The sequence below is a fragment of the Eptatretus burgeri genome, chromosome 10, assembly GCF_056783735.1.
Source record: "Eptatretus burgeri isolate ZD-2024b chromosome 10, Ebu_testis_v1, whole genome shotgun sequence".
Taxonomy (NCBI): Eukaryota; Metazoa; Chordata; class Myxini; order Myxiniformes; family Myxinidae; genus Eptatretus; species Eptatretus burgeri.
In genome coordinates, this window is record NC_140970.1 from 47078597 (window position 1) to 47089148 (window position 10552).

At 44.8% G+C, this 10552-nt stretch overlaps 1 protein-coding gene across 6 annotated transcripts; it reads right to left on the reverse strand.

Moving 5' to 3' along the window:
* Window positions 1-931: 931 nt before the first annotated feature.
* On the reverse strand, window positions 932-9920 carry LOC147018479 (GATA-binding factor 2-like). Of its 6 annotated transcripts, none has more exons than XM_085898160.1 (6): window positions 9731-9920; window positions 9354-9587; window positions 8393-8809; window positions 7170-7315; window positions 3163-3288; window positions 932-2151 (listed from the first exon to the last, which is right to left on the reverse strand). In XM_085898160.1, exons 1-6 carry the CDS (start codon window positions 9840-9842, stop codon window positions 1840-1842), a joined length of 1347 nt encoding a protein of 448 aa, XP_085754286.1. In that variant the 5' UTR covers window positions 9843-9920; the 3' UTR covers window positions 932-1839. The 6 variants fall into 6 exon arrangements, with proteins under 6 accessions (XP_085754286.1, XP_085754285.1, XP_085754289.1 ...); XM_085898159.1 differs by having other exon boundaries at window positions 9354-9590; window positions 9731-9919; XM_085898163.1 differs by having other exon boundaries at window positions 9354-9590; window positions 9712-9882.
* Window positions 9921-10552: the final 632 nt, after the last annotated feature.

A 10552-nucleotide genomic window follows, 5' to 3' on the forward strand; every position in this document is an offset into this window, starting at 1 on the left:
ACATCCACCAACAACCAGTGCTGGCAGACGGGTCCGGCTTAACGTCCTCCCGATGGACAGAGCGAAACGTCGATGTCTCGCCCTGCAAGCGAAACACCAGGCTGACAGTTTATAGCCGGGTCGAGATTCAAACCCAGGCTAGACAGCTCGAAGACGAGTGTGTGTACCTCGAGGCCATCCATCCAGCCCTTAAAACCACTTAGCCTCATTAACACAAAATATTACGGCCACAAAGCTATACTTAACAATTACAATTAAAGTGATTTTCGTAGATTGACAACTAACTTTATTGTCACCTGCAAACATGTTCTTCAAAGTTAATACTCATTACATCAAAGGATGTTTCCAATGTCAGAGAAAAGGCCTGTGTTTATTAATACCTCTATCCAAATTCAATCTGTATTGAGGTGTCCCAACTTTTTGAGAGTCTCTCCTAGCGTACATCAAAACCCTCACCCAGTCCCATGAAGCAACATGTTGTTGCTTTGCAACAATCAGGACTTGCCTTTATTAGCCCCCGTTGGACTTAGTCCGAAATTGGGGCTTATGGAATTGGTCTCGATTTCCGTGTCCGTGCGTGCGTGCGTGCGTGCGTCCGCAACCATATCTCGGACATGTATGGACAGATTTTATTTTGAGAGAAATACGAAAAAAATTAAGAATTGAAACTACTTCCCACTACGTTTCGTAACTCTGAGGCCATTGTCTACCATTTACATTCAATATCCAACAGCAGCAATTCCATTGTAGGATAAAAGCCAAGTTTCAAGGGAGAGCCTTAACAAATAGCCATTGTTGGTGTTCTGAGCAAAGCAGCCTCATGAAGAACGTTATTTGCTTGCCATTATGAGGAAAGAGGAAGAAAAAGAAACTTACTGTAAATTGACAAAAATATCATGCCTGGGAAATGAAAAATGGCAGAACACAGCAATATTTAAAACCACAATTTTATTAGTCTTGTAGATTTACAACAATGATAAGGTCTATCTTTGCAACTGGCCATTTGTTCCTATCTACAGGTATGTACATTAAAAATGGGGGTGGTGTCACGGTTTCCATTGGTTTAACAAAGTTATCCTGTCCAGGGTTCTCACAAACTTCGCTGTGCAAGTTCTGCGTCAAAAGATGTCGCACTCATGGTTTGTTTGGCCATCCTCGAGGCACAAATCGTGTTCCATCAAAGGCATTGGTGAAGCTCTTTCATGAAGATGAATTTTTGTTTCGTTATTTGGTATGTGGAGTGTGACGATGTCGACCATGGCAGTTTGTTTTACGGATAAAATAAGGCACGTTTGCATTAGGTATGTGAGGCAGTCTTTTCAACAGGTAATTTCTTAGCACCATCGCGTAACAATTTGATGAACAGGATCATGACATCATCAATATGAACTCCAAAACTGTGTACGTTCAGACCTGAGGATGAGCATTTAAGAAAAATTACCTGAAAAGCAGGATTGACAGTTATTTTTAGCATGATAATATACACTATAAAAACAAAGCATGAAAAACTGTTGTGTTAATGCCACAAGGAAACATCACAATGTCTCACAAAACATTGCATAAGATATCTTTGGTTTCTTGAAGCGTGAACCGAAGAATGATTTGTTTAAAAAACAAACAAACACGGTACTCAGTTCAGTCATGGAGGTGTGTAGCACTGTTTCTCTGCATCTCTCAAAACGTTTTATTTTTCTCAGCCTAACATTTGGCTTCCGTCTGTCTTCTCACTGAGGGTTATACTCGTACAAGGAAGATCTGCATAGTAGTCAAGTTCCTTTCAGGCCTGTTCGTTATTCTGAGGCTTTTTCAGACTTTGAGAGGTTTGATGAGGCAACGATGTTATCCCATGGCGGTGAGCATACTGGGGTGCAGATGTGATGCCGATGAAGTCGGAAAGGTGATGTCAGGGGATGGGTGCATCGTGATGGCACTGTAGCCGTGGCCGTATCGGCCTGGTGCTCCACCCGTAAAACCGAAGGAATAAGGAGGGGGCAAGTGGACGTAGGGAGAGCTTGGGTGGTGAGCACCCATCGTTGAGCCCGTGTCGGAACCGATGCGCCCCGAACGCTTCGCTCGGCTGCGAGGTTTGGACGATGGCTTGCGGTTCCTTGTCTGAATGCCTTCTTTTTTCATAGCTATGGGCCGTGCCACCTGTACGCCAATGAAGGGTAATGGTATGAGATCAACTGTGTGGTTAAGTTGCTTTTATTAAATACATAGTCTTGATAATGCTTTAAAATTGGTTTGATACCAGCAATTTTTTTTCACAAAAAAGTTAAAACATACAAAAGTAATTGTTTATACAGTTTGTTATCTACCTATGATAACCCCGTTTAAGTTTTAATCCCCTTTGCAATGTAAAGCCCAATGCTCGTTCGATTTGGAATCACATCTCTGCCCCCATTTACATTGATCAGTCTGACGGAAAAGATTGCGTGCTTTCTACCAATCAGTCGGCAGGATTGATGGTTAGCCACCTTCTGTTTGGAGAAAAACACTCCAAACATAGCCAGTCCAGTTCGCCTGCATAGTGTGAAGGGACAATCTCTTGTATGCTTGCCTCTTGATTTTCCATTGACTAACTTTTATTTAATCATAAATTTCTCTCTTTCTTTCCTCTTCTCCACAGACTTAAAATGAGTTGGTGAGAGGTATCCATGACACAGCCAGTTGCAAAAGTTAAGATCCTAGTGGGTGAGGACATTTTGAGTGACACAGTCCATGGTCAGTGACAGCTCCAGGTAAGTGGTTTTTATGTTAACAATCAGTTTTTGGAGTATCAGCAATTTAAAGTCTATTTTTAAAACAAATAAAATGTAACGTACGTGTCTTCAAATGCATTTTTTGTGAAGAACCGATTCAGAGTACGTTTAAGGATTCCAAAATATCTCAAAACTCTCAAGAGCAGTAAGAGGCATGTCCACGGGTAGAAGATTTGATAGCTGGTGAGATTCGGATGAAATTTTTGCAAAGAGTTATCTGAAGGATTTGTACCAAAAGTACACCTCGGAGCTCTTTTCAGCAAGAGCTGCGGATTCTTCTTGACTCGACTTCCACAAAATAACTGGCCTAAGCCACACGTGCGGTAAGCTTATGGAAAAATTAAACATCGAGGAAAGTGTTGATGTGGACAGCACCACAAAGGTGCTGACGCACACATACGTTGTGCAGTTTGAAGTACAGGCCACAGGCATTACACACTGGCTCCCCATTGCCGTTCCTTCGCCACAGTGTTGTTGTGCTTGTTTGACAGTTGGCACAGATTGTAGCTGTGCGGCTCGATGATGCCTGGGGAAAAGAAAATAGTGGTGGGCAAAGGTGGGGAGGAAAATAAGGAGTTGGGGGAGAGTAGGAGATCAGCGAAGTGGTTAATTTTTTTTGGCACGTTTTCCTGGAAAATTAAATAAATCACAGAACCAGTACTATATTTGTTGTGCACCTGCTACAGATAGAGGGTTAAAGTGGAACATTTTGTGGTTGCATATTTTCCATGTTTGGTTTTCCTTTTTCCCCTAAGAAAGGTGAAATCTTATTTTATAGCCTCAAGCAAGCACAGAGCGGCTCGGTTGGTCAAGTCAAAAAAAACCTCATTGCAATTCCCTCACTGGGTTGTGTTTGATTCCCATGTCTGCTTGTGAGGGGAGAGAGAGCGGGAGGGGGGTTATACCCTGCAATGTAGTGGTAATTACCTGTCTGAGATTGGTTTTTATACATGGGAACATTTATGAGTTATCGTGATTGCCTCACACAGATAATAGGGTAGTGGTGGCTCAAACACCACCACTAACCTAGTGCCCAGAATGCTACACAGTTCAATTGAATTGGGCATATATTACATCACCAAAGTTTTTGTTTCTATAGCAACAACATATCCTTGAAAAACAAACAAATTTCAGCAGTACAAAGGGGAAATCAATAAATGTATTCGCTATGTACTAACTTAACTGGATGCACTTGGTATCTCAAGTAGGCATTTCAAGAGAAACACAGCTATATCTATATAAGTGGGTTCAATGCCACTTGAAGGATGGGAATAAGACCAGCATCTTGTTAAGGCCAGAAATTACTTTTGAGCACACAAAGTTGGCATTATAGAAATGAAATCTCTTGTAAAAGTCAGAGATATAATAGCCTGTTCCATTTTATTTTCTAAAGTGTCTAAGGCTCACGGGTGAAAGATGAAAATATCGTAGCCTGAATTGGTCATCGTGTAAAGAAGTAATAATCTGATTACTATCACAGAAATAAATGCTCAGGTATCGGCATATTATTGCACTAAATACCTACAAGCGATGAGACGCATCGCCCTTATCGTTATCAGCTACATGCTGATAAAGACAGCTCTAGTGCAGAAATCGAAGAGTCGTTGTACATCGAGTGAGTTTGCACATATGACACTTGACCTGGTAACCGAAGGTACCAGAAAATTGTTCGCCGTTTTGTTGAAATATTTGATTTTTGAAATGGTGAAACTTGAGTCTACAAACTGGTTGGACATCATTTGAATTATGATGACTGGTGATGACCCCTCCTTACAGACAAGGTAATCCCCCCAGAATTGGTGTATTTTACTACGACTTGTAATACCCACTCTCACTGAGAGTGGTGCTATGCCATGATATATATATATATATATATATATATATATATATATATATATATATATATATATATATATATATATATATATATATATATATATATATATAGAGACACAACTGGGGTCCTCCCCCCACCCTGAACCCCCTGTGAATGATTTTTTTTAACCACCAAGAACCTTCCCATGCACACCCCGAGTGCAACCAACCAGCAGTTTTCAACTCCTAACCTCCAGCAGTTTGGAAGTGCATAGAAGTCAAACAAACAAATAACAGTTCCAAGAGTTACCGGTCTTCTGTTATTGTGGCTTTATACAATTTGTAGATGTATGACAAAAGGTTATGTTAAACATACTACACCAGGGTACAATGTACCATTTATTTCATGAAGGATAAGGATCTCTGGACACTGAAAATTAATGTACAACATGGAACGAAAAAGTTTTTCCACTGAAAAAAAAAGGATTGAGCCAAAATCATGACATATTCCAATGGCATCATGAAACATACCCACCCGTTGCTGAGAAGAATCTGCGACAATGTCTCGAATCTACGTTAAAATGGAATAACAATTGTCCCGTTTCCACTTTGTTTACCAGGAGGGGGGGGGGGTATTTTTTTTTTTTGACTCCCATCATACATGAGATTATGCAGACATCACTGAGTTCACAGAACAAACCAGTCTGTTTATGGTGTACACACCTTGTGGTTAACGATCTGGGTAGAAACAGTCTAATGCAGGGTTTACCTGACCAATGACTGAAGTGCACAAAAACAAGAGACCCTGAACAGTTACAAGTCAAATCATACCCAAGTCGACTCACACCTAAGTTGACATACCCACTAACCCGAAGCAGAGCCTTGTCTTTGGTTTTAGGTGATTTTTAAACCACAAAGTACAGACTGATTTGGCCACAACTCAACCTGTGTTGGGTTCAAATCAATCTTCACCCCCTTGAACTCATATATGAGTCTCACTTTATATCATATATAAAGATCATATATGATCTCACCCCCTTCATATGATGGCCAATGTCCACCAGCTACCCATTTTTTAATTTTTTTTTTCTAGAGGATGCAGCTATTTCAAATAATATTGCAATTTGGGGCAGAGAGAAGTTGCTTCCGCTTGGCGCAACAGTTGAGAAATTCAAAGTGGTCGAACCGTCGGGCAGCAAATACACCCACTATGACTGCGGCAGAACATTTTTTTTGATGCATTAACGTGTGGAACCATGAGTGAAAAGGGGAATGGAGTGGCTGGTGTATGCCACTGAAAGTGAAAAAGACATGAAAGTATGCACGGAACCAGCAAGGAGCATTATTGCACACCTCATGCATTTTTTCAACCCCCCCCCCCACACACACACACACACACACACACACACCCTTGCCACCTCCCCTTCACTCCCACCAGAACAAAAAATAAACTTTCTCAGCCAAAAGATTGTACATGCATGCATGCATGTGTACATGTGTACTTATGTATGATTCATGTGAACAAGTGCTCAGAAGAGAATTGCAATCGATGAACTTTGAACCAGGGGGGCAGGGGGTGGGAGTGAGTGTGGGGATTTGACGGGGAGGCAGTGACTGTGACAGGGTCAGGAAACAGGCGTTCTTGCACAGGAAGCAGGCGGCTGTGGCTTTGGCTTTATCGCGAGCGACCACAAGGCGCAGGCATCCGGAGGAAGAGTGAAGTAGGAGTTGAAGAAGGAGGGAGGGACACAGAGCAAGGGATGTGTTTGAGGTGTTAGTGGAGGGGTGGTCAAACAGTTGGGCTCACTCGGGACGTGAGAGCATTGAGGGGGCAGCAGTGGTCGTTGCTTGACAAGGGGAAATGAGTGCACACTGGTGCAGCTCAAGCTCTGATGTGGACTCGCTCCCAGATTATTTATTTATTTATTTGTTTTACTAGGTTCGGGCCCACTTGGGGACAACGCCTGTTTGCATTGCGAGTTTTGCACCGATTGTGTTTCTTTTCCCAAATCTGCCCTGTTTTTGTTTGTTGAATCCACGCAGGCCCACAGTTTGTTATTTTTTTTTCTCCAAACCATGTGTTTTTATTCCAATCATTGCATTTGGTTTAAACTCCTCCTTCCACCTCCCCCTCTAACTTATACACCCCCCCACACCACCGCCACCAGCACTCCTTTCTCATTTCTTTGGCCTTTTCACTCTTTTGACAATGAAGCATAGATGACAAAATGATGCCCCCCCCTCCCCCTCCTTAAATCAGACGCTTGCAGAGGACTCCTTACACCCAATCAGATGTGGCATTATGTTACAGTCCAAATGTCAAAGCTCAGAATTATATAATGATGTTATGAAATTGATTAAGGAAAGAAGACCCAGCACCAGTGTTCAGACCAGTGTGTCACTTTTGTCGACCTTTTTGTGCATTTGTGGAGCATCCAAAAGGAAAATGTCAGTGTGTGTGTGTGTGTGTGTGTGTGTGTGTGTGTGTGTGTGTGTGTGTGTGTGTGTGTGTGTGTGTGTGTGTGTGTGTGTGTGTGTGTGTGTGTGTGTTGAAATTCCGCTTGGTGAGGGAAGGATTAAGTGGCTGCTCACCAGTCTACGCTTGGGTTTGATGAGAGGGCGATTTTGACCGTTGGCACGGTGGTACAGTCCGCATGCATTGCATAGGTAATGGCCCCCTTCGTCTCTCCGCCATAGAGGGGTCGCTGTGGCCCCACAGTTCACACACTCACGTGTCTCTATAGGGAGGAGAGAAAGAGTGGTTTCTAATACACACTTCGCTCTTGCTGTGGACGTAAAATGCCAAGCATCATCATTGTAGTCCCTTTTATTTTGAAGTGACAAGTCCGGGAGACGGGTAAGACTTGTGATCATTCGGAATGGCCTCACGTAACAAGGGAAGGGAGTAAGAGTCAACCACACAATGAGTGAAGAAGCATCACATGTAGAGCATTCCAGGTGGGGCAGGCAGATTATCTCACCCTGATTGTTGTTAATGAGCCAGATGGGTTTTCATCAACATTCCAATAACAACACAGCAATTATTCTCCTGAGACGAAACTTGAATTAAGATAGTTTGGAATCCAAATCCTTTAAGACTACTGCCTTCCACTGGATTTAAACCCACAACTTCTGGGATCCCAGTCCTGTGTCTTCGGCAACAGGCCACCACTGCAGCACGTATCCCTTAAAATATAACCTCCTTCGGTTTTCTTTGTTCAATCAGATGAGGTTCCCTGAAACCTCAAGAGAAAGGAGTAGATTTTTGGAAGGGATGATGTGCACGTTCAGGAGAACGTTTACATTTTTTAAATGTATATTGCACAATTATTTTTTTTTTTTTAATCGCACTGCTCTTTCTTACCAACACTTGATTTGATACTGCTGAGTAGGTGATTAATCAAATGGGGTTCATGAGCTCCATGTCTTGATGAATGCTCCCAGTGGATTCCCGGTAAAAGAAAATAGACCAAACTTGCTGTGGAATCTGTTTTGAGCAACCAGTCGCCTTTCGCGGCTTTCTTCGCACGCAAGGCGGGGTAGCCCAAGACAGAATGAACCGATCGTAGTTGAATGTTACGCTACGTGTAGACGCTACATTGAGACGTGCAACCGTTGTTCTTCATGGGGATGATTAGCACAGTGGAATAATGCATTCTAACTGTGCATCTCAGCAAGTAAAGTTTGGTGAGTGCACATGCCGAACCAATCCGTAATCTTTCGGCATTTAACTTTTTCAAGCTGGGAAATAACACGCACTTACATGCAGGAGGAGCAGTGAGTTTCAGGTGAACATGCGCACATTTCTGGCTTACCTATGCAACTCAATGCTTGTCCCTTGTTCTCAGGGGGTCCGCCAAACATGAACATTCCCTGGAATTCTGGGCTGGCGATCGCGTACCCAGGGGACAGCGTCTGGAGTTGTTGCTGCTGCAGCATGCTGGGTGGTGAGGGTGATGGCTCAGAGGACGCGGCACCCTCGCTGCAGGAGCGCACGGGACTGCTCGGCGAGCCAGGGTCTTCATGGCCCGAAGGCGAGCTGCGTGGAGATCCGCCAGAGTGTGGCGGCGGCAGGTGTCCACCAGTCGGGTACACAGGAAGGAGGTGTGGAGTTCCGGACCAGGGCGAGGATCCGGGTGCTACGGAATGCGGTGATACCAGAGGTCGTCCGCCTTCAAACCAGCTGAGTCCAAGGAGCTGCGCACGCGAAGCTGGAGGTCCGGAGAGTCGAGCTGCGAGGAGGTGATATGACATGGTGAAAAGTCAAGAGATCGATAGATATCGGACAGACCTATAACGAGATCCGTCGACGTGTCGATTTGTATCAATTCGGTTTTCAGCACATGCGGTCAATATCGTTATCTCCCAATCTGCATATATATACATATATATCTATATATATGTACAAGACAAACTATATAGATATCAGCAAGTCCCATATGTTTCAGGCTCAATGCTCCCATGGAGAGTGCACCGAGCAGAATGAGCGCTTTCCGCACGCACGTACAGTCTTATTTAAAGGCGCATCCGGGAAGTGATCCCGTTACGCATCTCCAGGCACGTCCTATCGGGGCCCCTGCACTTCCTACATTGCGCGCATCGTGATAACGGACCACGCTGATGCAACCAACGTGCGTCCTGTCCTGGGGGACGATCTCTCCCACAGAACCAGCCTCAAACCAGCCTGTGTGTGTGTGTGTACAAGATATATATATATATATTGTTTGTTTGTTTGTTTGTTTGTAAGATTTGTTCATGATATTGAATCATCCTTACTGTCCCGGTAGTCGAAGTGCACGGGACCAGCCGGGAAGTGCGTGGGGTCAGGCCGAGTTTCCATTGCATGCAACATAAGACCGCAGTCCCAGTCCTCCCACCACGGTGTCTCCCCGGACCCTAACGAGACTCCGTGTGAGAACGGAGACCCCGCTTGGACCGGCCAGAGGCTTGAGGCGGCTCCCTGGTCCATTCGGGACGCACGGCTTGGAGAGGCGCTCAAGCTTCGGGTCACTGCTGAACAAGCAAAAAATAAACAGCAAAGGTGTCGGATAAACATTTCCTTCTTCAGTTACAAATGATACAGGTAAAGTAAGGGAAAACGTCACCGATAAGACGAACTCAAGAGCACGAGCACCGTGGTCGGGTGGTCCCACCGCAAGAGGACGAACGTGCTTGCAACTGATGAATTGCGTCGGAAACGAAGAGCTGTGAGTCTTCGCTCACTTCACCTCGTCGTCTTTCCTCGCCTGACCTGTTCCAGTGCATTGAACTCCCTCCGTGTCCGCTTTAAAGCGCCCGCTCATGATCGTTGCTGAGCGGGTGCACCAGCCCGACCTAACGTGTTTCCATCCCCCCCCACCCCTCCCCCCGGGCATTGGCTGCCAAGCTGGCCAATCACGGGCCAACAAGTCAAGCGAATAGGTTTGTGATGATGTCCTGCATGCTCACCTGGCGCGCGGCACCGTAACATTGGCATTACCTTGCGGTCGACAAGATCTCTGAATGTCGCCCCGGTTGTTCCAGTCGCTCACGACGTTGCTGATCACGTGCCTCGGAAGGTCTTCCCAGCACGGGTTCACACGGGGGTTTTGAACGTTGGCTCTGCGTGACCTATTGTTTTTCCTCTTTCTCCCCAGGCGAAGTGGCCTCCACCGAGGTGGTTTCTTGGCCTCATAATTCACCGGCCTGTGGTCAATGCCTGGGCCATGAGATCGCAGCACCGTTACATAAACCTCCAACCTTTGCACCAAAATACGAGACCCGGCAGGCCTCCAACTGACCGTGGACCGAAGCGATTATGGTTAGGTCCCTTTTGAGGAACCGATTGCCCCCAAGCTGCCACAGTAGCTTCATGCGCCTGGCCTCCTCCTGCGTCAAACTTTGTTGTGCGTCCTTGTTTGTTTAACACATTAACGATGATGTTTACAAATTGCTGTTAAAAGTACTGCACATACTTGTAAAGATAATAAAACTGG

Bases quoted from the DNA above. Each gene is read 5' to 3' on its own strand.
- LOC147018479 (XM_085898159.1), bottom strand. From the start codon at position 9,842: ATGCACTGGAACAGGTCAGGCGAGGAAAGACGACGAGGTGAAGTGAGC. The intron at 9,591-9,730 runs GTGGGACCACCC...TTGCTTGTTCAG, and splicing joins AGCACGTTCGTCCTCTTGCG to CAGTGACCCGAAGCTTGAGC. The intron at 3,289-7,169 runs GTGAGCAGCCAC...TCTTTTCCCCAG, and splicing joins TCAAACCCAAGCGTAGACTG to GCATCATCGAGCCGCACAGC.